The sequence below is a fragment of the Haliotis rubra genome, unplaced genomic scaffold (genome assembly GCF_003918875.1).
Source record: "Haliotis rubra isolate DU_JTF1 unplaced genomic scaffold, ASM391887v1 Scf101, whole genome shotgun sequence".
NCBI lineage: Eukaryota > Metazoa > Mollusca > Gastropoda > Lepetellida > Haliotidae > Haliotis > Haliotis rubra.
The window spans coordinates 930,511-957,030 of record NW_025764904.1 but is presented as its reverse complement, the minus strand read 5'-3'; the positions used below and the strand labels follow the sequence as shown (position 1 = coordinate 957,030).

The 26,520-nt window shown below is 42.0% G+C and overlaps 2 protein-coding genes across 2 annotated transcripts; one reads left to right on the top strand and one right to left on the bottom strand.

Annotated features, from left to right (window-relative positions):
* The first annotated feature begins 97 nt into the window (after positions 1-97).
* On the top strand, positions 98-24,192 carry LOC124268593 (serine protease inhibitor dipetalogastin-like). The gene is made up of 4 exons (XM_046703592.1): positions 98-175; positions 22,722-22,869; positions 23,439-23,798; positions 24,092-24,192. Exons 1-4 carry the CDS (start codon positions 139-141, stop codon positions 24,156-24,158), a joined length of 612 nt encoding a protein of 203 aa, XP_046559548.1. The 5' UTR covers positions 98-138; the 3' UTR covers positions 24,159-24,192.
* LOC124268582 lies at positions 15,750-19,025 on the bottom strand. The gene is made up of 3 exons (XM_046703582.1): positions 18,967-19,025; positions 18,442-18,554; positions 15,750-17,867 (listed from the first exon to the last, which is right to left on the bottom strand). The coding sequence occupies exons 1-3, from the start codon at positions 18,995-18,997 to the stop codon at positions 16,734-16,736; spliced, it is 1,278 nt and encodes a 425-aa protein (XP_046559538.1). The 5' UTR covers positions 18,998-19,025; the 3' UTR covers positions 15,750-16,733.
* Positions 24,193-26,520: the final 2,328 nt, after the last annotated feature.

The following is a 26,520-nucleotide window of genomic DNA, read 5'->3' as shown; positions in this document are numbered from 1 at the left end:
CTCGTACTGATTTAGGGATGCATTTTTTACCTTATAACAGTATGGACGATAACGCACCTTACTCTAAGCTTAGATAAAAGATCAGGGTTGGCCAACACTCAACAGTCGACAGCTCAAGCTTTAAGCAGCCAGTCCACTATGTTTCGTGGACTCATCTTCCTTTGTGCCTTGTCATGTAAGTATCATGATGACTTAATGTTATCTTTCTATTTACATCATCTCTACGTGTCACGTGTGTTTACGTTAACTTCCATACAATAATATATTATATGTATGTTTGTAAGGAAACTGTCGGTTTTTTTCGAGAAAACAAGCTGATATCGACGCAGATCACTATTTTGATACCATATGTTCCCGTCTTGCAAGGAATAATTGACTTACCTATGGAAGTGTTTGTAACAGTGTCACATGTGAGATATGTGAGGATACGCTCACGTTTTCGTACAGCTCAATCTCATTGCTATTTGACAGTGATTCACAGACAGATGCATATAAGCTCTTCATACTGACTGACTGACTGAGTTTAGTTTTACGCCGCTTTTAGCAATATTCCAGCAATATCACGGCGGGGGACACCAGAAATGGGCTTAATACATTGTGCCCATGTGGGGAATCGAACCCGGGTCTTCGGCGTGACGAGCCAACACTTTAACCACTAGGCTACCCCACCGCCCAGCTCTTCATAAACAGGTCCTTATGAACCCTTTGAATGTTTTAAAAGGATACACAAAAAAGGGATTGGCAACTTCTGGAATTTTAGGAATAGTTTTACCATTATCTAACAAATGAACGCTTGGAAGCAGATAACTATGTATGCACATGTCAAGACAAAAGTGATAAGAAATGTAGACGATTATAGTATGACCAGAAATTATTGAGAATATGTTTAATTGGATTTCTAGTATAAACAACCTTGACCAGCTATCAAGTGCTTGGTTTCATTCAAGAGAGACAACTCCGTTAATCCTTTTTCATTAGTTTGTGAAGAGTTATCTACCTTTGTTTACTTGCTAGCAGACGACATGTTCAGTGATCCTCAGTATGGATGATTTAGAGAAGAGGAAATGATTTTAGAGTATTATAAAGGACATCAGATCAGCTAAAGTGAATTCCAGTAGAACAGGCATCCCTTTGTCCACTGTTTATCGTGTTTTGAAAAATATTGCAAATGGATATAGCATTGAGCACCAGGGAGGCGCAAGTAGACCCAGAAAATTGACTGTCGGTAACAGGAGGTGGCTCGGTATTCTTGTTTCTAAAAACAAACGAAGGGGTTTAGAATACTTAAGGCTGGATATGATTGATAGAGGAACTGTGGCTGTCTGTAAGGAGACAATTAGAACTGAGCTGCATGCAATGGGTTGGCAGAAAAGTCGAGGAATTCCATCACCGATCATGAAACCTGAAGAAAAAGAGCGAAGGTTGAACTGATGCTTACAGCATAGAACTTTTAACTGGGACAATATGATTTTCACAGATGAAAGTTCTGTGGGGCTGTTTCCTAATACACTGAAATTTTGGTCCAAACAAACTGAAAAACCTTTGTATCAGCGCCCAAAGTACAGTCCGAAATTTAACGTGTGGGGTGGCATATCTGTGTTAGGGGCAACGCCCCTCTGTGTAATTGAAGGGAATATGAACAGTGAGCGGTTCACAGATATTCTCGAGGGACATTTACTTCCATCTGCTCACGTGTTCTATGAAAATTGTTGGATCTTCTAGCAGGACAACGACCCAAAAAATCGTTTAACGCATTCACAGGCCTGGTTTCCGACCCAAAATATGACATTATTAGATTGGCCAAGCTATAGCCCTGACCTAAATCCAATAGAAAATGTTTGGGGACTTATGAAGGAAATAAGAAAACTCTGACAAATATTGCTGAAATGAAAGAAGAGGTGGTCCGATATTGGGACAGCATGGACCACGACTTTCTAACTTCTTTGATCAGTAGTATGCCCCGCCGCATTGAAGCCTGCATTGCTGCCCATGGTGACTTGACAAAATACTAACTGTTCACCTGTCTTTGAATCTGGAGTTATATTCTGCTAATATTCACATTAATACGTGAGTAATGAGTGAAAATTTTAAAAAAAATTACAATCTTTAAATTCTCAATAAGTTTTGGTTGTACTGTAACAAGGGAAGTCAATAGTGAACTGGCGCTGATTGGCAATGGACAACTGGAAGCCAGGTTTAAATCAAGACGTATATGGTACTATGTACCACATATTATATTTGGATTGCTACACCAATGGCTGAATGGGTTAGTAGCTGACTTTGTGTGCTGGCGATTATATAGGTGCCTGACTTTGAGAGTGTGGGTTCAAATTCCGGATGGGAGTGAACCCAACATAAGTACTTGAATCTGTAGTTGACTATGAAAGTGAAATCCTAAATATGACGTGTTACATTTGGCCACTTTCTAAATGGCATTGTGTATTCAGTACTACTCCGCTCTGCCCATGAGGGCGGTGGGGCAGCCTAGTGGTTAAAGCTTTCGTTCGATTCCCCACATGGGTACAATGTGTGAAGCCCGTTTCTGGTGTCCCCCGCCGTGATATTGCTGGAATATTGATAAATAGGCGTTAAACCATACGCACTCACTGCTCTGCCCATGGTTTCATGTTGCAGTTGCAGTTGCAGGGTATAGACCCCGACTGTTTCAAAAACAATTTCACTGGAATCAATAGCGTTTGTACTGTTTTTCTTCGGTGGTGTTTGAACTGTGTATTTTGTCCGCTGAAATAATTGTGATTGCCCCACTTTCTATTTTTTCCGTTCACGATCATGAACTTCGCCAGTAAGGATTCAATTGCAAGTTTGATTTATGTTTTACAGATTAAGATGAAAATACAACAGAGAGGGTTAGGGTGATCCTGGCACAGACAGGCTTGTAAGGCTCATCATCAGCTCAGGGCCCCTGCCCCCTCTACACGCAGCCCAGACAGCGAATGGGACTTCTCCCAGGAAGCGCTGCCTAGTTGAACCCACCAAGAACTTTCCGGAGAATATGTAGACTCCCCAGCAGTGCAGCCTTCTGCATTACCGGACCGCGTCCATGGTGTGGTGGTTAGAGCGTCCGTACGAGAGCGGGATGTCGTGGGTTCGAGGCCCAATTGCGTCATACCAAAAGACGTTAAAATATGGTACTTGTTGGTCCCTGCTTGGCGCTCGGCATTAATTGGTACAACAAGGACTGGTCGGCTCGGAGTCAGTATAATGTGTCTGAGTGGCACAGTCAGGCTGGTAAGGCTCATCATCAGCTCAGGGCCCTTACTCCCTCTACATGCAGACCCGACAGCGAATGGGACTTTCCCAGGAAACGTTGCCTAGTCGAACCCACCAAGAACTTTCCGGAGAATATGTAGACTCCCCAGCAGTGCAGCCTTCTGCATTACCGGACCGCGTCCGTGGTGTGGTGGTTAGAGCGTTTGTACCGAGAGCGGGATGTCGTGGGTTCGAGGCCCGATTGCGTCATACCAAAAGACGTTAAAATATGGTACTTGTTGGTCCCTGCTTGGCGCTCGGCATTAATGGGTACAACAAGGACTGGTCGGCTCGGAGTCAGTATAATGTGTCTGAGTGGCACAGTCAGGCTGGTAAGGCTCATCATCAGCTCAGGGCCCTTACTCCCTCTACATGCAGACCCGACAGCGAATGGGACTTTCCCAGGAAACGTTGCCTAGTCGAACCCACCAAGAACTTTCCGGAGAATATGTAGACTCCTCAGCAGTGCAGCCTTCTGCATTACCAGACCGCGTCCGTGGTGTGGTGGTTAGAGCGTCCGTACCGAGAGCGGGATGTCGTGGGTTCGCGGCCCAATTGCGTCATACCAAAAGACGTAAAAATTTGGTACTTGTTGTTCCTTGCTTGGCGCTCGGCATTAATGGGTACAACAAGGACTGGTCGGCTCGGAGTCAGTATAATGTGTCTGAGTGGCACAGTCAGGCTGGTAAGGCTCATCATCAGCTCAGGGCCCTTACTCCCTCTACATGCAGACCCGACAGCGAATGGGCTTTCCCAGAAAACGTTGCCTAGTCGAACCCACCAAGAACTTTCCGGAGAATATGTAGACTCCCCAGCAGTGCAGCCTTCTGCATTACCGGACCGCGTCCGTGGTGTGGTGGTTAGAGCGTCCGTACCGAGAGCGGGATGTCGTGGGTTTGAGGCCCGATTGCGTCATACCAAAAGACGTTAAAATATGGTACTTGTTGGTCCCTGCTTGGCGCTTGGCATTAATGGGTACAACAAGGACTGGTCGGCTCGGAGTCAGTATAATGTGTCTGAGTGGCACAGTCAGGCTGGTAAGGCTCATCATCAGCTCAGGGCCCTTACTCCCTCTACACGCAGCCCCGACAGCGAATGGCACTTTCCCAGGAAACGTTGCCTAGTCGAACCCACCAAGAACTTTCCGGAGAATATGTAGACTCCCCAACACTGCAGCCTTTTGCATTACCCAGAGTGTCAGAAGAGCTGTTCTCCCGGTGGAGAACCCGGATACTCTCCTGATCTGCCCCAAGAGATCAGGAGGTACCAAACCAAGGGTACCGAGAACACTGGGGAGCCTGACGACAGTGTACTTGGGATGCAAGCGAGACATTTCAAAGGCGAGGTCCGCCTATTTATCATGCTATTCCTGAATCTTGCCAATCACATTGGTGTCAAAAGGGACAGAAAATTCAATGATATAAATAATTTCATTGGCTTTATCAAAAAGGACAAGATCAGGTTTGTTGGCTGGAAATCATCTGAGGCTGTATATAGGCCTTTTCCAATGAAGTTTGAAAGCTTCATCTTCCATGACGCCCTGGACATGTTCTGGGTCGTACAATGGATGGACCTCGGAGTCAAAAGCCACAGGCATGGCGGAGACGGTAATAAAAGCAGCGAGCCATGCTATCATGTCTTTTAAGATGTGCTGTTTGTGCCAAGGAAGGACATCCACTAGCAAGGTGTTGGACAGTCTCTGTAAATTCATTGCATAATCGACATTTCATATTGATATTTTCTTTAAGAATCACATTTTGGCGAATTACGAGTGGGAAGTGACTGGTCCTGAGCAGCAAAAAAGAAAGCCCTCAATTTCACATTTAAGACAAGGTCGGTTGGATTACTGTTCTGTTCCACATACTGCATGTTCACACGATGCAGTGGTTTTACAGAAAGCTGAAATGACCGACTCTGGACATACTTGGTTGTCCGACTTCCATTTTTGTGGAACCCGCGGTGGCTGAGCGGTCTAGGTGTCTGACTTTGTGTGCTGGCGATTAGGTGCCTGACTCAGAGGGTGCGGGTTCGAATCCCGGGTGGGACTCAACCCAACAAAAGGACTAGAATCTCTACTTTACTAAGAAAGTGTAATCCCAAATATAACATATGGTACATTTGACCACTTTCTAAATGGCATTGTGTATTTCATATTTCGTTTGAGAAAATACCCGATTATTATCGTTGTTCACCATAAACGCTGAGCAATCTGACTGTAGACGTTTGTTTTGCTCTCTTATGTTGTATTAAACAAAACCTTAAAACGTCAATAAAGTAATTAAAGTACATAGTGTGATTATTATCACATTAAAACACGAACTATTGTGGTATCCATTAAACAACGAATTAACCTATAACGCATGGCTTCTGTTGTCGCTGCCCCAATGCGAAAGGAATACCTTTAAATGAAGCATCCTGTAGTTCACTGACTTTAAGGGCCTTGAGGTATAGACCTGAAAACTGTGGTTCTAGTATGTATCTTATCAGTTTATCGACTGGTACTGTAGTGTGCACCATTAAACGTATCGTCAACGTTCGCCGTGTCGTTCGATATGCCACACGGTGTCAGAAGTGGTTTTCAAGCTGTCAAACTAAACATTTGAAGCTTTAAGTGACCCGGACGAGGAGTCTAGATCTCCGGCAAGTTGTTGAGAAGTGACATTGTCAACTTTCATGAAACGAAGCGAAAATACGCCTGACCGCATGTTCACGAAATTAGGTGCCTGTTGCCGAACAGTGAGTAGAAGGTAACATCTTCGAAGCTTACGTGTCTATATTTTCACGATGGCAACAAGAGACAGTAATACACCTCATATGGACTGGGATGCTGTTGATCTTGAAAGGGAATGGAAACGTTTCAAATAACATTGTCAGTTTACATTCAGCGGTCCGCTATCTGGCAAAACACAAGTGCGGGAAGTGAATTACCTAATGACTTACATTGGTGACAAAGGACGGGAAGTGTATGAGACATTTACATGGGCCCCTCGTGATGGTGAAAATCCTGCTGAAAATGAAACATTAGCTGGTGTTTTCGGAAAATATGATAGTTATGTAGCGCCGAAAAAGTACCAAATTAGGTCAACAGTGATATTCAACAGGCGAAGACAGGAATAGAACGAGAGGTTTAACATTTCGTGACAGATTTGAAGCTTTTTGTCAAACATTGTGGTTATGCAGAACCTGAGAGAATGCTCAGAGATGCCATTGTTCTTAGAGCATACCATGATCAAATCAGAGAGAATTGTCTGGATAAAGGTGATGAACTTACCCTTGAAACTGCTACTTAGATTGGCCAAAAAAACGAAGCTTCACTTCAGAGTATGCATGGCAACCATTGGTGATGAAGACCCCAAGGTTAGGTCGGGTGTTTGTGAAGAAACAGCCCAATGCCATGACTAATGTCAGTCACATGTTCGGAAACATGACAAATCTGGGACACACAGACCCGATAAACCTGAAAACTGTCTAAATCTGACATTTGTAGTAGATGTAGTCCTGAAGGTCGCTGTTGTTAAGCCACTCCTGAAAAAGCCTGGCTTAGACGCTGACACACTATCGAACTATAGGCCTGTCTCTAATTTATCCTTCATATCAAAATTGCTTGAGAAGGCAATCAAGGTACGCCTTGTTGATCACTTGACCTTGAATGATCTCTATGACGTGCATCAGTCTGCATATCGCTCCGATCATTCCACAGAGACCGTACTTCTGCATGTGATGGAGAGACTTCTTGCTGCAGCTGATGCGGGCTATGTTACAGTTCTAACGCTGCTTGATTTATCAGCGGCTTTTGATACCATTGACCATGTTCAACTAACTGAGTGTCTGAAAACAGAATTTGGTATTCATGGCACAGCTCTTGGATGGTTTGTCTCATACCTCAATAATAGGACACAATCTGTGGTCATTCAAGACGTGAAATCGTGTACGCATCAGCTTACATACGGAGTGCCAAAAGGTTCCGTTCTTGGGCCCATTCTCTTTTCACTCTATATGAAGAATCTCGGCAATATCATTCGGCATCATGTTGTGATGTACGAGTCATATGCTGATGACACCCAGCTGTTGCGTTCCACTAAACCGGACTCACTTCCAGCCGATATGTCTATAATCGAAGACTGTATCCTTGACTCCAAAGCATGGATGATACAAAGGAAGCTGAGATTAAATGACAGTAAGACCGAGGTTTTGCTGTGTGGATCACCCAGTAGCACTGCTAAGGTGGATGTGTCTTCGTTGGTAGTGGGTAATGAGAAAGTTCCTTTCAGTGATTCCGTGAAAGACCTTGGTGTTTTCTAGACTCAAATTTATCCATGGAAACACACGTAAACTCTGTTTGTAAGTCATGCTATTTTCATCTCAGAAATATTGCCTCCATTCGTGATATTCTGACATTTGATGCAGCTCACCACCTAGTTCGTTCACTTGTTCTCTCACGTTTGGATTATTGCTGCAGTCTTCTTGTAAATATCCGCCAAGATCTATTGTCCAAGCTCCAGAGGATTCAGAACTCTGCGGCGCGATTGATTTGCCGAGTCAACAAGCGCAGTCACATTACACCATTGCTGATACGCTTACATTGGCTGCCCACGAAACAGAGAATAGAATATAAAATCCTCACTCTCGCTTTCAAGTGCCTCCATGACAAAGCTCCAATCTATCTGAAAGATCTCCTCAGTGAATATGTCCCACCACGGCTTTTAAGATCAAGTTCTAATTGTCAGTTGAATGTCCCCAAGGTCAGATTAAAGTCATATGGACATAGACAGTTCTCTTACACAGCTCCCCTTTTCTGGAACTCACTGCCTCTTCACATCCGACAAGCCGCGTCCGTGGAATCTTTCCAGTCCCAACTGAAAACTTTCCTTTTTAAACAAGCTTATGAACTTTAATCCTTACTTCAGATCACTCTATCTTTTAGCGCCTAGAGAAATTGCCTTGCAGTTTGATTTGTGCGCTATACAAGAACACTTATTATTATTATTATTATGTAGATACCTAACTACACACAAGAAATGTCCTGCCAAAAGTGCACAATGTGCCAAATGTATGTTGTTTGGGCACTTTGCTAAAATGTGCAAAACTACGCTCAATGAGGTTGACACAGTAGCATGTAGCAGTGGAACTAGTGGGTCATCATCCAAAGTGGAAAAGGATGAGTATTCCTCAGATGAATATCCACACCTTGTGCATGCAGTAGAGACGCCAGGACAGAAAAAAATGGTGGATAGGTGTTACTGTTTGTGGTAAGACACTGGGTGTTCGGATTGACACAGGAGCAAACTAGTCACTCCTACCGTACCACACATACATTGAGATGGGACTGAAGTTTCCAATAGCAAAGACTGTCAAATGCTTCAAAAGTTACACACTTCATGACCTTGAAGTTAAAGGTATGGTTACCCTACCTGTAGCCTACATGGACAGAACTGTGAATGCTCCATTTTACGTCGTTCACCAGAAACAGAAGCCATTGCTGTCCAGAGATGTATGTGAAGGACTAGGTTTGATCCAGAGAACATATGCTGTCACTCAAGAGATTGACAAGTACCCAGAGTTAAGGTCAACCACAGGTACACTTCCAGGCACATGCCACCTGAAGATTGATCCGACAGTACCTCAAGCAATACATGGCCCAAGACGCCAATCGAAGGCGTTGGTGGAGAAGATAACGTCCAAGCTGCATGAAACGGAAGCAAACGGACAGATTGCAAGAGTGACATAGCCGACTGATTGGGTCAGCTCAATGGAGACAGTTGTCAAAGGTGACAAGTGCACATGTCGGGCGTAGCTAACGTCAGGCGTAACACACTACGTCGGGTTTAGCAGCGCCCTCCTCTTACACGTCATGCACAACGTCGGTAAAGCCTAGGCGTTACTACGCCCGGTAAACGGATTTACGTCAAGGCGCGGTGTGCTATTTTTAGATTTTCAAACGTTTTTAAACCACCGGTAAATGGCGCGAAACAACTTCGCGGTACATCCCTTGCAGCCGTAATCATGGAAAGCCAAAGAAAACCGAGAAAACACAACTTTACCGATGGATCCTGATGGAGAAATAACATGGACTTTCAAAATGGGCTTCACCATAAATGTCGCCATATTTGACACATTACGAAATCACTATTCACAGCGTTATTTGGTGTATGTTTTCAAATGTTCAAATCGGATAATTACTACTCAGATGTATTGAATTTCAAAAATAGCATATTAATGATCACTGATATCAGGTTTTCATGAAATCACTAATGATAATTCTGAAAATACACTTGTTAACACGAACGCCGAAGTGCGCTTTCCGTCATATTGGATAGTGTTTACAAAATCAAGTTTCGCGGAGGACGGTAATGAGACGCCAATTACATCACGTGTATATCACATTTACCTGCGACAAATGCACCACTGAATTCCCCATACATTTTAGAATCAAATTACTAATGGTCTTTGTCACCAATATCAACTGTCTGGATAAAATGAACGAAAGATATTGAGTGTCAAAAGTCCAAACGAACGCTGTGCTCGAAAGGCTGCGCTTGTAAAGAAAGAAAAATTCCGATTTTACACTACGTAGCATTTTCTGAAATTTTCCGACATACAGCTGTCTATTCATTGCTTGCAATGGCTCAATAGCTTTAGAATATGCATGGAAAGAGTATCGTAGCAAGAAATGGGAAATTAAAAAAAGAACAAATGCAATCATTCGATATTTCATAAGAAATTGTCGAAGTGTCCGTGCAGCGTGACGCCATGACTGACGCAGAACGACAAAGGTTTTTATCAGCATTTCTGGCTTCTTCTCTTACTTACAATGAAAACGATAAAACATAAACTCTGTCAAAAAAGAAACGCAACCCCTGTATTTTAGAGATTTTGATCTGAAGTTTTAGGACGACACGGCATTTTTATTATTTAAGACAGAAGTCTGAAATTTGGCAGAATAATAACCCAGATGGGCATGTTTAAAATTGTCATTTCAAAAGTCATCTCACAGACACCAGTTTGTCACCAGGGGGGGCGTCTTTCTCAGTATCTCGTATGAGCACCACGCGCTGCAATCACTGCACGGCATCTCCTTGGACAAGAACGGATAAGACGCCGGATTCTTTCCTGGGGAATGGCTCTCCACTCCTCCTGCAGTGCAACGGCGAGCTGTTGCAGCGTCTGTGGCGGCGGCTGACGTTGACGTACGCGTCGATCCAGAGTATCCCACAGGTGTTCAATAGGGTTGAGGTCTGGTGATTTAGAGGGTCATGGCAAGACATTGACGTTGGAATTCTGCAGAAAGTTCATTGTTGCACGTGCAGTATGAGGCCGGGCGTTGTCCCGTTGAAAAATCTGTGTCTGTTGGTCAATAATCGGGAGAAGGTGAAGCTCTAACACGTGGTTGATGTAACGTTGGGCTGTCAGGTTCCCTGGAACGATCACCAAGTCTGATTTCTGGTTGTATGAGATGGTTCCCCAAACCATGACGCTTTCTCCGCCAAATCTGTCCACCTGTCGGACGCAGATGGGCGCAAAACGTTTATGACGTCTCCTATACAGACGCTGTCTTCCGTCGTGACGTTGCAAAAGAAAACGTGATTCATCAGAAAACCAGATTCGCCTCCAGTTTTGTAAAGTCCGTATCCTTACGTTGTTGCACCACCTGAGTCGTCGGCGTCGATGTAGGGGGCGTAGTACAGGTCCAACAACTGGTCTACAGGCACGTAAACCCGCTTCTTTCAGACGGTTCCTAATCGTTTGAGCTGACACTCTCCTCAAACCTGGTATTTGTGTGGCAGTCACGGTTGGTAGGGCATGCCGATTACGCAGGTGATGGACCCGGATGTACCGATCTTGAAGGGGGGGGTCGTGATTCTTGGCCTTCCACTTCTCGGGCGATCGTTGGTCTAATTGAAGTTGTTGTAGCGGCTCCAAAGTCGGGATATCGTTGTTTTGTGAACATTTAGGTGCCGTGCAACAGTTCCAAAACTTTCTCCGGCTTGAACACGACCAATGGCGATATTTCGGTCGGCAGCACTCAATCGTGGCATTTTTAACACAGCTTTTCGGCGACAAATGAATGAATATAATACGGAAGCACATGGGCTTTTATACATCCCTACATTAACTGCCATTTTCATGATTTGCATGTGTTTTTTTTGTGCGAAGTCACCATGAGGGTCATTTCATGCGTTGTGACGGAATAAGCAATAAAATACACTTATGCGTACAAATGCAGTTGTTTGGATGGTAATCTTCATTAATTACGTGTATCATTTCAATACATTCGAATAAAATTTAGTTTGGAAGCAATAACTTCATTCAAACGAATTTTTCATATCTGAGGACAGGGGTTGCGTTTCTTTTTTTGACAGAGTTTATATCAATACACATATAGTCAGAATCATTCTGATTACTTACATCTCATATTTATGTACAAACGATCCCTGAATCAAGGGAAGGGTCCTCGCAAAATCCTGTGTGCCCTTGTCAGCGTGGCCGCCATTTTATAAGTAATCGGTCGGTGGTAGTGATGTCATACGTCAACATTGTTGTACATGTTAGACAATTTCTTTGAGGTGAAGGTCGGTTGAACAAGTGTAAACACAATCGCCCTATCCTTCCGATTACACTTTCAGTATTATGATGTATACTTTGCGTATCGTTCAGATATTTTTTCATCACACTATTTTCAGTATATACATTTAGCCTTGTTCAATACCATATTATACCTGGATATAGGGTAGGCGTTTTTTATTCTTTGAAAGTTTTTGATTGTTTGAATAATATTTACAAAAGAAATTGGCACACGTAGCCATAACTGCAAAATATTTGGGTGTTGTGAAATATTATTTTTCATTTACGTTAAATTGATGCCAAACAGGTGCGCGTGTTGCTCACAATAAGATACGCAGTCAAACCGTTTAATTATTGATATATTCAGGACACTATTTAATCGGTAAAATCATTCATTTTATGTTTGGTCTAAAGAGTGTTAAATTCAGACATAGAAGCCGAGACCTTTCATACAATTAATGGAATTTAGGTAAGATATATACTAATCAGCAAACCAATGTCGTCTTTTTCCGACGTCGCAAAATGCATATAACAAGCCATGACGTCAACTAAAATGTTGTTATCAGTAATTTCATTACATTTGAAGATATGGCTAGTACTCCGTTAATACTGATGCAAAATTAGTCAATAGAGGGGTTTCAGAGTTATCCCGTGATTCCGTGCGCGCCGCCATGTTGGTTGTCATTCGCGTCCCCAGCAACCATAGCGTCACTAGCAACTATCGTCTACGCATACGTCTGTCTGCTTCAGTCCGTCATCTAACCATCTGTCATGGAGAATTATGCAAACTTACTGGATAAAGCATCTCGCATACGATATATCGAGAAGACTATTGTGATAGACAACGAAGATCCGTACAGGATTCCCAGATCGGATTGGAGTGACGACCACAAGTATTTGCCGGCAACAAACTATGTCGACATCGTGAACTATCTGGTGTTCAGCCCTAGTCCTTTTTATAGTTTATCCGATATGAGAAACTATAGGAGTCTGGAAGCATATGACAGATTTGTGTGTGGTTGGGTACGAGACATCGTCTCATATGTGCATTTATCCGTCCAAGATGGAAAGGCCATTCATGTCGTGATGTCAAAAGTAAGTGAACAATAGTTTACCTACATCAACAAATGTGTTTGCAAATATACAATGATAATATTCTAAATATAACATAGGCTCTGTTTATGTAGCAGGGTTGCCACAGGTCAGGGAAAAGTCAGGGAAGAAATTATTTTTTCAAGATCCGGGAATTTTGTTACAAAAGTCAGTGAAAATTGAAGTTTTGGAAAAAAGTCAGGGAAAACTAGTTCTTTTCAAACTTCATTGAGGCAACGATTGTATGAATTTGAGTTCCATGTCTGTATTAAATGTGTTTTTGTATAGATATTGGTATTATCAACTTTAATTTACTTGTTTTGGCAGTGTCCATTTGTAGACATATTTTGGAATAACTTCCAAGGATGTTTGACACATAAATGTGACCAAATATTCAATCTCAAGCTCTCTGCTGAACTTTTTATGTTTGGGTTTGACTCAAATACTGTCCCAGCTACTGTTTTTGACCTCTTACTATCAATGTCTATGTTCTTTGTGTGTTCTTTTTTTTGTTGAAAATGTCAGTATTTCTACCAGTAAGATTTCATACTATACAAAGTCACCCTTTTCCTGGAGGTGATCCTCAATCTTGCAACAGGCACTTTAAAATGAAAACATTGAAATTAAAAAAGAAAATCACCACTTATGTGTCAGAGTTTGCCAGAGGTAATATTTCTGTGTCATACACTTCATCTTGATGTTAGATTGATCTCTGTGTTTGTTTGATTACTTTGTCTAAATATTTTACTTTGTCTTAAGTAAAATGGATAGAAAGGTCGGCTGTAGGGGGATTTTGGAGGCCCAAATTTTATTTGTTTTCTTTTAATTTTGATCAGTGAAAAATCAAATTGGTCAGGGATAAGTCAGGGAAAGTATGGAGTTTGAACTTTCGTCATCTGTGGCAAACCTGTGTAGAGTACTGCAATATTTTAATTACCTATACACTGATTTAACAGTAGAGATAATGTTGATACTAAATCCAAAATGTCTTTAGTGTGTTAATAAAATTTTGTACATACTAATTGCCTTCAGTGTGCTGCGATGAAAAGCCTTGGTTTAGTAAAACTGCCACATTTCAATCAATTTCTTAATATCATATAGCATTATGTCTGAACAAAAAATAATTCCTGCACTGTATTTTCACAGGTTATGCATTCCCAGCGCTTGAACGAAGCTCCATTGCAGCCCTGGTTTATCACTGATGACGCTGGCACAGTTTTATCAGCTCATTGTAACTGTATGGCGGGTTTGGGTGAATCATGCTCACATGTGGCAAGTATGATGTTTGCTGTTGAAGCTATTGTGAGATTAAGAGAAACCGCCACTGTCACACAGCAACCTGCATACTGGAAACTTCCAGCTTCTCTTAAAAAGGTTAACTATGCATGTCTAAGAAAGATTGATTTCACCTCATCAAAGACTTTGAAAAAGAAACTTGACCTGTTAATTGAGGGTTCTACGACATGTTCGACTTCATCAAGTGCTAAACATATCAAGGAGTTAAAACCTGCATCTACCGTCAGTTTTGACAATTTCCTTCGCACTATTAATGCAGATAAACCATCTTGTCTTGCGGTTCATAGTGATTACAGTGATCAGTATGTACCTGTACCATTACAACAACAATTTCCTCAAGTGATCACTGAACTATTTGATGAAAGTATGGTTGGCATCCCATACAATGATGTTTTGCTACACTGTCACAACGTTATAAATCAACTAAACATTACAGCAGAGGAGGTTTCAGCAGTGGAAGCAGCAACAAGAAACCAAGCGTGTTCCCCAGTTTGGTTTCAGTTCAGGGCTGGCCGTATAACAGCATCAAAGATGAAGAGTGTCAATCGTACATCACTGTCTGACCCTTCGAGGAGTTTACTTCGCCACATCTGTTACCCGACTGAGGTCAAGTTTTCTAATCCAGCTACGAGATGGGGATGTAGCCATGAAGTAACAGCTAGGGACACCTATGAGAAATTGTCTTCTGAGCGTCACCATAACTTCAGTGTTGAGGAATGTGGCTTATTCCTCAGCTGTGAGTATCCACATCTTGGGGCAACTCCTGATGGTATTGTGGACTGTGGCTGTTGTGGAAGGGGCTGTCTTGAGATTAAGTGTCCATTCTGTGCAAAGGATGACTTTGTTGATAGTAACATAGTTTACTTAGAGGAGATTAATGGGTCACTGCAATTAAAAGGGACAGTCAGTATTATTACCAGGTGCAAACACAGCTATTTGTAACTAATCATGATTACTGTGACTTTGTTGTTTGGACAAACAATGATATATTTGTGGAAAGAATTACACCTTGTATGGTATTTTGGAAACCAGTAGCTGATCATGCAATGCAGTTCTTCACATCCATTATTCTACCAGAGATTGTTGCACGTCATTTCTTGAACACATGTACAAGGGTTGTTGAAGAAAGAGTCGACAAGGAAGTGTTTTGTACATGCCAGAAGCCAGAAGATGGAAGGAGGTATATTGGCTGTGATGGGAAAGAATGTACAGTCAGATGGTTTCACTTCAAGTGTGTTGGTCTTGTGCGAAAACCGAAAGGGAAATGGTATTGTAAACACTGTTCTACAAATAACACAAGAAAGAAGCGGAAATACAATGGTGAAGAGTGATGTTTCATGAACAATATCTTATCAGTATAACTTTACTTATGTGTCTCAAGCCTCGCTGACACCAAGCAACTTGTTCTGTGTCTGTGATGACACACCACCTCTTTATTGAACTTGTTCTCAAAATGATATTGATGTCATATTTTGTTGGCACTACACCAAGGCCAACATAGAACAAAAATAATCACAGATAATGTTTCAGCACATTAAGAATAGTTTTATTACTATAATTGACAGATTGTACATTTGAGCAGTAACTCATAGACTTGTGTATGAAATATTTTCCATTGGTTTGTGAAATGGTCTATGACATCAATAGTTGCTGGGATAATTATGCAGCTGAATTATTGTGTGAAACAAAATATCAGTAAAGTCATTTGAATAAGATGTGACTTCACTTACAAATAATTTTGTGACATATGATCTGCTTGAATAATGACAACACATCGCAGTGTTTGAAATAGCTACTTGCCTGCTAGCTGATTGTGAATCGGGCCAGTAATATACTGTTAAAGCAAAGCTATCCCAACTGGTTCAGTATATCAGATAATTTGTTCTTTGTTTAATGTACATGAATATGATGAAGTCATTTATTAACATGATTAAGGTGTTAAAAGTCTGTCCTCAAAAGTTTAGTGATATATATTATCTCTTGCCACACGAAGATCACTATATAGAAAATGTTAACAGCATTGCGCAAAAGAAGTTAGGAACCATTACTACAATACAAATGTATTGTTTCAAAGGGTTGACAATAACCTACCATCTGTAATTACCAAGCATAATACCAGGCCTGACCAATGTGCATGCTGATATTGATATTTTGCAGGGCCTGTGAAGTATGATATGGGCAAGCGACAGTTTTACATAACTAGCCCTCCTTGCCAGTGACATTTTAAACTTAATTCAATCTGAACACATCTATGATCATTAATGATGAAGTTATCAAATAATACCTTTTTAAAACTTGGAGTGAACAACATTGATCATGGTCATGTTAGAAACATAGATTACATAATTTTCAGATAATAGTATATCAGATGCAAACTACAATGTGGTTCTAGTCGCCATTGAACATGTCAAGGTGGGTGTATCACCGAGTGCTAAATATGCCAACATTAAACACATTTGACCTTTCATTTATGTTTTTCATCTTTTGTAAGTCTCACAAGATATAAGTAGCCTTCACTCAAATGGAACAACTGATGGACACATGTTGGTAAGTGCACAGCAAACATGGACAAGCTTGTCAAGTAATGGATCAGTTTCATTACTCTTTGTCATTAGGTAATCAATGGGAATAGTGCTGCTGAGGATCATGTATTTTTGACGGACACTACCAATAACTCTTTCAACATGAATTCTTACATTGGCAATTTTTCTTGTTTCCTCTACTTCAGTGCCACTTAACTGTGGTTTACCTCGTGTAAATGCTGGAATCCTTAACTCCGCTCCTACAAAACCAATAATTTCTTGTATATCAAAGCCTCTATCTGCTAATACTATATCACCGTGGAGAAGATGATTGGTGAAATCACTATTATTTGTTAAATACTTATCACTAACACGACCTCCCCATCCCTCAGAAATGTAACTTACAGAACCTTGGGGAGTGATGCCAATAAGATATTTTACAGTATTATGATGCTTGTACGTTGACCATGTCTGGGTTCTAGCTGTCAAATTGGATGGTCTATCAATAACAATCTCAAAACAGTCTATAATAACAGACACTCTGCGTCCAAAATACCTTCTGAATACCATTGGCATTGTTTTCCATAAATCCTCTCTATCTGGCCAGAACACAAGTTGTTTTAAGTTGATGTACAAGACATCCATAACCTGATTAAATGTCCTGGAAATTGTAGCTTTGCTGACACCAAACCTGTAACTTAGGTCAAGAGTGGGTAAATTCAGTCTGAGTCTCATTAATGTGATAATTAACTTTTGAAACTTTGTCAGAGATGAATGTGAAGACTGACAAATTCCATATGATACAAGATTGAACAATGCAATTAGTGTTACAAACGAAGGCAGACCAGTATAATATCGTACTTTATCATCATCACCTTCAAAGTCTTCAGTATTATTTGCTTTCATTTTATGAACTATCTTCTTAAGTAGATTATTCTCATGTTTTAAAGATTCATTTTCTGACTTAAGAATGTCAATTTCAATTTTGCAACTTTTAAGTTCCTGTTCGGGTGTAATATCATGCTCTTGATCTACTGGTTCAGTGTCTGATTCTGCCTCACAAAGTTCCTCTTCAACTTCAAGATCAAACCGCAGGTTCCGGAGTCTTGATGCTTCCTTGCGCTCCTAAATGACAAAGAACACAAGTCCTTACAATAAACCTTATATATATGATGTAAATAATTTTTAAGATTGAGGGGAATATCTGTGTTACATACTACAGCAAAAATCAATTAACCTTGCACCCCTCAATTTGACTTCTTTTGAATGTTCAAGGAATTTCAAAATGAACAGAAAGACAGAAACATTTCATTTAATTAAGTGTCACAAGTCAGTAACATATGAAATATACATACATAAAAAATATTAAACATGTTTAGGGACCCTTCATAAATTATGGCCAGGGGGGGTGATTATGGAGAACCATGAACAATGTGACTGGCACCCCTAAAATTTATGCACAAAGTAAGTGACCCCCCTCTGCATGTTGTGTACAAAATCAATTACCCCCCTTCCCATATTTGTAAGCCTAATTATTAAATATTTCCATGTACAAAATTGCTGACCCCCCAAGAAATTTGTGTACAAAATTGCTGACCCCCCTACCTCCTCAGAACAAAATCAAAATGGGTGACCCCCCTTAAAATCATCACCATCACCCCCCCCCAGCCATAAATTATGAACGGTCCCCTTACTTTACCTGCAGACGGGAGAAACGAGAACCCTTGTTGTCATTGTCAGCCTTGCCATAGCCAAGTTTCAAAGTTGGTATCCAATCGGGATGGGTGTCCTGATACAAGGCCGAAGGAGAACCTGGAGAAGATTATTATCGTCATCATCACAATATTACACAATTATTGTCTTGTGGTGTTAACTTCATAACTGTACTGCAGTATGGAGGCATGCAGAGTTCAGGCATGTTCCTACTGTTAAATTATCGGTGACAGCCTCAATTTAGCCTGATATGTCACAGATCACCTGGACTATTTCATATATTGTGGCCTTATATAATTCAGCGAAGCGGGTTAAAATTTGTGTATTGAATTGATCATGTCGACGCAGAAACGAATAATTTCGTCACGCCAGAGCTGGTTTGGAAAGACAGATAATTCCTTCTATCGGTGTCATACTACTACTGACAGGATAACGAGTTTGATTAGTAAGACAACCGAACCTACTTTCGTATTACGCAGAGTTACCGGCCATAGCCACATATTGTACTTACCACCAACAAAATGATCGCTGCACACACGCATGTATTTGGTATCCTTGAATGCAAGATCCTCCCGACTGACAGCTGCAAACCACAAACGGCGCCGTTTCTGACTGAGATCTCTTGTTTTCTCATCACTATTACTAATAATAGCTGGGAATCTGAAAAATCTCTTCTTGTCTCGGGTTGCACGATTACTACATTTAAACACCGCGCATGAAACGGGCATATCGGCATCAGGTGGAATATCGCACTTGTTTACTTTTCGCGCTTCCAAGGTTGACAACCAACATGGCGGCCGCGCACTGCATCATGGGCACTGAAACCCCTCTATATACATCTACACAAACAGGAGAACATGGGAATCTAAGAACTAACTTACATATCGGATAGGGCCATCCAAATCGCTATTCTGCTTTCTCAAGTAGTACATTGTCATCTTTTCTTATAAATTGTGAAACTACCAAAACGTATCCGCTCACATTGGGGAACTTTGTAATGGAATAGGTTGGTTCACCGTGAACACAACATAACGAAAATATAGCGTAAGTATCCACAACAACTTTTCTCCAAGTGATCTCAGTAACATTGACCTAGTGTTAAGCATAACTCAGTTATGCCCCCTTATCTTTTATACGTGTATGACCACTCTGTCGTCAGTTGACGTCATAGAAGAAAATCCATTTTTGACACTTCATTTTTAATGTTGAGCGTCTAACGTTATGCATTAGCACATAAACCTAATTCATATACACTTATGTACCGTCGTTCAGATATCAGGCTGTATTTTCTTCACTCACACTTTCTGTAAAGATGCCAAATTAAAAAAATCGTAGCAGAGTGCTTTTATCGGTGCACGACAAAAAACGGAGAAATTGACAATTTCTTAACGCGTAACAAAATTTTAGCAGTGTCTATTTCCAAACCGCCGAGGTAGTCGCACTTATATTTATACCAACGGATATGAAATTAAATATTCTACATTTCTGTTTAATTTTATAGCCGTACGCAGATCCAGGACTACGCGAGCGCAATTCTCGCACAACGTTCACTTTTAAAAACTTTTGAAAATGTGCGCCTGATAAAAAACTCGGCATCCAGTGCCGCCATTACAAGGCTACGCCTGGCTTACGCCTGCTGGGTAGGTGGCGTAAATATAGAGCGCTACGACTGGCGTAACTTTAACTACGTCTACTATGTGCATACCGGTTAACGTTACGGCCGGGCGCACATTTTACTTACGCCCGGACTAGAATTTACGCCCGACATATGCATACGGCCAAAGGTGAGGATATGCCTTGACCTGAAAGACTTGAGTGCAATCCGCACAGTGGAGGAACTAGTCTCCTCATTTCCTGGTGCCAGGATATTCTCTGTTCTAGATGCAAAGTCTGGTTTTCTCCAAATTCGTCTTGACTATGAGTCTAGTCTACTGGCGACCTTCAACAGCCCTATTGGAATATTTCGTTGGCTGAGATTGCCATTTGGAGTTAAGTCGGCACCTGAAATATTTCAGCGTATCGTGGACACTATGCCGGATGGAGTTGCTGGAGCAAGAGCAATTATGGATGCACAGATCATAAACGTATCATGAAAGAAGTCATCAAGAGAGCAACAGACTTTAATCTCAAGTTGAACTTAGAAAAGTGCCAGATGAAACAGACCAGAGTGAAGTATGCTGGTCATATTGTCACAGAGAACGGCTTGGAGGTAGATCCAAGTAAAGTGAGGGCTTTGACTGAGATGGAGTTCCAGAGTCCAAAGGTGACGTGAGACGTTTTCTTGGAATGACTCAGTATTTGGCCAAGTTCCTGCTAAATCTCAGCGAAGTGGACGCACCACTACGTGAAGTCATCAAGAAAGATGTAGACTTCTTTTGGAAAAAGTCACAAAAGAAATCCTTTCAGAACACTCAAAGAACTTCAGTACAGTGTTGTCAAGATTTGACAACAAGAAACCAGTTGTGATCCAGTGTGATGCCAGTAGTTATGCCGTAGAAACAGTTCTCCTTCAAGATGGGCATCCTGCAGGTTTCTCGTCAAGGGCTCTCACAGATGCAGAAAGACGATATGTTCAAATTGAAAAGAAAATGCTAGCGCTCTTTCGCAGCTGTAGAAAATTGCATTACTATATATTTGGCCGCCCAGTATCTGTAAATTCCTGTTGGAGACATGTTGAGCCGTGCAAACTTACCTGACTAGGAAGTTGACACTCAGCCCATATTAGTCAACATGGTTGACTTCATTGTCTGAGGGAGTATTGGAACCAGAGAGATGAACTCTCAATATCAGAAGGTATCGTGTACAAGGGTATGCGGGTCGTTGTTCCTCCCAGTATGAGAGCTGCTATGCTGAAGCAGATCCATGCTTCTCACCTCGGTATCAGCAAATGCAAGCAAAAAGCTCGAGAAGCCTTGTTCTGGCCTGGAATGACAGTAGAAATAGAGAGTTTAGAGAGAGACTGTGCCAAGTGTAGTGAGTTTCAAAACAAGCAAAAGTCAGAGACTTTGATACCAAGCAAAACCCCTGCATATCCTTGGTGTGAAATTGCATCCGACATCTTTGACTTTGACGGTAAGCCTTTCCCGCTAACGGTGGACTATTTCTCTAGATTCATAGAAGTTGACAGACTTCCAGATGTGAGCTGCAAAACAACTATGGAGACACTGACAAGTCAGATATGCAGACACGGAATCCGTGAGTAGTTGAGGTCTGACAAAGGACCGCAATCCTCCTCCAGAGGTCAGTTCTTTGAAGAATACAGTATTCAGCACATCACATCTTCACACAACTACCCCCAATCAAAGTACAGAGAGCCATTCAAACAGTCAAAAGACTTGGGAAGAAAGCAATTGAGAAACAGCTTGCTCTCCTTGATTATCGCTCAACACCGCTAGAGTCATGTGGGCTCTCACCTGCTCAATTGTCCATGGGAAGAAGACCTAGGAATAAAATACCTGTGTCCAGAGAACTACTACTATCTCGATCATATGACAGAAAAGATGTCACATTCTGTCTTGACGAAGAGAAGGAGAGACAGCAGAGGTATCACAATTAGAAGGCAAGCTCTGATCATGAAACTCTGTCACCAGGTGATCCGGTAAGAATGTCTCCTCTACCCGGCACCAATAAGTGGCTTCCAGCTAGAGTTTTCTTTGATGTGCTGTGGGACAATATACCCCAAATCCCCCTCAGGAAGTGGAATGTTCACCTGACTGACATTGGAGACAGTGTGTTGTGTTGGGGTCGCTTTAGACTGGAATTGACATGCGCTGCATCCGACATGCTGCGGGACACACCCAACCCGTGAAGACCCGTGTTAGAATTGATCTTCAGTAACTTATGCTTGTCGTAAGAGGCGACTAACCGGATCGGGTGGTCAGTCTAGCTGACTTGGTTCTGATCGGTTCCCAATTGGGTAGATCGGTGCTCATGCTGTTGATCACCGGACTGTCTGGTCGAGACACGATCATTTACAGACCGCCGCCATATAGCTGGAATATTGCTGAGAGCGGCGTAAAATTAAACTCACTCACTCACTAAAGCGTGCGCCCTACAATATAGATCGTGCCACTTACAGTGAGTGAGTGAGTGAGTTTAGTTTTACGCCGCACTCAGCAATATTCCAGTTATATGGCGGCCCACTTACAGGGTCTAATGAATCACTATCAACTACTGATAATGCCAGGTGTTAACTAGACCATTTTGTCAATCAGTCAATAACCCAAACAATTAATATGCTGCTATGCTTTTACCTCTTTGTTTTAGGGGCAAGCAGTTTTATCGCGAACGATGTCTTTAAGGATCTCCATGACTGTGATAACTACGACCAGAAAGACAGCCATGATGATCACTGCCCATTTTACACCCATAGAACTCAAGTGTGCGGCTCGGATGGGGTTACATATAAAGACTTGTGAGTCGTATCATCTGTTGTATTTAATTGTTTTGTTTGTTGCTACTCGCCGCACTCAGTAATATTCCAGCTGTAAGGCAGCGGCCTGCAATTACTCGAGTCTTGACCAGACAATCCAATGATCAAACACAATTACGATCCATGCTATTGGGATACGATCGCATGTGGCATCCAAGGCAGCAAGCCGGACCACCCCACCGCGAGTGTTGACAAATGTAAAGCAATCCTGGCGAGCAGGGATTCGAACCCAGTTTTTTTTTGGGCAATCCTTTGGAAATCGAATTGTGGCACCTTAAACAAAGTAAAATATGCCATATTTCAGAACATTAGTGAGCTGAGTTCTTTGAGGTGGAACATTATTCTAGCAGTAAGCACCATGAATCGATTTTGCCACTGCTTTTCATGTTCAACCATGACGTGTAATCGTTCAAAACTGGCAGTCCGGATCACTAAGCCACGTCTGTATATGTAGATCTTTTTCGTGGTTTCATATTAGTGACCTTTCAAGAATACGAACACAGGTACAGCCAACTTCAGAAATAACACGTCCTTGATCTTGCATGTTTCAGTTGTGCTTTCATGAGGGTCAGATGTGCTTCCGAGCATAATCAGATCCACATGGCTGCGAGGCATGCCTGCGACTCTACCACCATCCAAAACCAACACTCTGTCCATGTGACCTCCACGCCCGACGCTATGACCAAAACGATGCCGACCTCCACAGCAATGCCCAAAACCAAAGAACCCACAACCGCCACTGTGATCTCGACCCAACAACCCGTGACCTCCACCTTGATGCCCGTGACCTCAACGAATGGAGTATCAGTAGAAAATATTCTAGATTTCTTATGCATCGAGCTGTCTCGGGAGGACTGCGTGCCCGAACTGAATCAAGTCTGTGGATCTGATGGGTTTACCTACCGCAATTAGTAAGTTTATTGGTTACTAACGTTTTCTGTTTGGTATTCCTCTGCGATGTAACACAAAACAGGCAATGCTTTTACTGATTTCACACGTTCAAGCACTGCCATAGATTCTTTCATTCATTCATTCATTCAGTGACTCAGTATCAGTCAGACAGTAACATTTATTAAAGAAATTCCTAATTGTGAAACGTTTTACTTCACATGCTGAAAATTACAGCATTTGTGAAATTTCGGTTCTTCATATTTCCTGTAACAAAGTGGTGAAATCCTAATTTGATAATTTTTTGTGCTTTCAGTTGCGAGTTCCAAAAAGCACGATGCATGCACAGAAAACTCAAGATGGAGCAGAGCGGTTCCTGCTGAATGTTGTATTTGGAAGTAAACCTGTGACCATGCCGTTAATTGTGTAAAATACTCCCACCCGCGAGTGTGTGTGTGTGTGTGTGTGTGTGTGTGAGAGAGAGAGAGAGAGAGAGATAGAGACAGAGAGAGAGAGAGGAAAGAAAAAAGGTCTTCCTGTGTATTAACACACACAGACATATATAGTCACAGTGAGTGAGTTTAGGTTTACGCCCCACTCAGCAATATTCCAGCTATACGGCGGCGGTCTGTAAGTAATCAAGTCTGGATCAGATAATCCAGTGATCAACAGCTTGAGCATCGATCTACCCAATTGGGAACCGATGACATGTGTCAACCAAGCCAGCGAGACTGACCACCCGATCCGGTTAGTCGCCTCTTACGACAACATGGGTTACTGAAAAACAATTCTAACCCGGACCTTCACGGGTAGGATAGTCACAGACTTGTCGATATACACATACATGTAAATCCACAGACTAACGTATAAAACTGAAGATCGTTTCAGTCATTGATGCTCTTAGAGCACACCTATGGATCTGATTGTAGTGTTAGAGATTCTTGCACGATCAACTCTGCACTAGCTATGTGCCTCAGATTGCTGGGCAACCTGTGTCTTCAGATCTCGTCGTGCTTTAGAATATTTCGCTCATGTGACGACGTGCATGCGTGTGTAAGTGTATGTGCGGCTGCTTGTACTAGCCCAGACTTAAGCTGGTTTTATAGTGCTAGCTCACTGCGATACCATTCCGCAGTGAAGCATGAATACCCTACGCAGACACATAAAAGTGCCGAGCCGACCAGTCCTTGTTGTACCCTACGCAGACACATAAAAGTGCCGAGCGCCAGGAAGGGGACAACAAGTACCATATGTTAACGTCTTTTGGTATGACGCGGTCGGGAATCGAACCCGCGACCTTCCGTTCTCCGGGCGGACGCTCTAACCACTACACCACGGAGGCGGTCTCAAATAGAAAGGGGTTGCATCAAAGAATCATAACTCTGGTGATGATTATTTATTCATACGAGTCCAATAATCCAATAGGAACCTTGCTAGCAATAGCTGGAGTCCATATTTGATAAATGCGGTCTCACCTTAGGCAAGTGAGTTCACAATTACCTCTGTTCACCCAGCAGAAAATGGGTATCGGGTGGGATAAGTCTGTGACTATTAACCTTCTTGCGCCTCACAAGCAGCTTGGGTTATCTGGGTTAATGATAATAATAGCTCTTTGAAACAGATATTCATCCTGAAATGGCGCTATAAAAGTGGTAGATTATCATTATTATTATTATTGCCACCTGGCACAACAGATTCCGCGGAGAGTTATGATCCAAACATTACTGTTCTCATTGTTTCCGTTTGCCATTGTCCCCAATAAATAATTCACATTAATTATGAGTGAGGGAGTGAGTTTACTTTTACGCCGCACTCAGCAATATTCCAGCTATATGGCGGCGGTCCGTTAATAAGACAATCCAGTGATCAACAGCATGAGCATCGATGTGCGCAATTGGGAACCGATGACCTGTGTCAACCGAGCCTGACCACCCGATCCGGTTAGTCGCCTCTTACAACAAACATGGGTTACTGAAGATCAATACTCTAACCCGGACCTTCAAGGGTCACATTAATTAGGAATATAAATTACCGTATGGAAGTCATTCTGACGTCACATTATTAGTTCGGTTGATTAGTTCAAAAGTAAATCTGACCTACATGCCATTTAATTAATTAATAATAGACGAATTTAGAAATGTTTTTGTCAACAATAACATGGTTTAAGTCTTAAGTATCTGTTACTGAAAGAGCAGAATCGATGGATTTATTCATTACCTACAACGGGCATGGTGTTACATTAGGATCTGGCGGTAAATCGCCTACGCGTAATATCACTACGCCATTGCTGCCGACGTAGCGGAAAGAGCCGAGCGGGCCAGAGTGAAAACAGTGGTCGATCAATCAGTTTGTTGACTCAGCACCCCAATCACAAACTAGTGTGAGTGAGTTTAGTTTTACGCCGCTTTTAGCAATAGAATCAGCAAAATCACGGCGGTTGACACAGAAATGGGCTTCACATATTGTACCCGGGTCTTCTGCGTGACGAGCAAACGCTTTAACCACTGTGCTACCCCACCGCCCCATGAACTAGAACCTTTAAGTGAATGAGTTGATCCTTGCCTAGACTCATGCTTAGTCTCTAAATATATATCATGTTGACAGTAACAAACAAGCCCATTTAAATTGAAAAGGAGCCCCAGGGAGACCAGATATTCAGACCTGAGGAAATCTAGACTTGCTTTATTTAGGGCTTTAGCACTGCAGAGAGGGCTTGGCAGTAGGGGAAATAATGTGGTTCAGGGA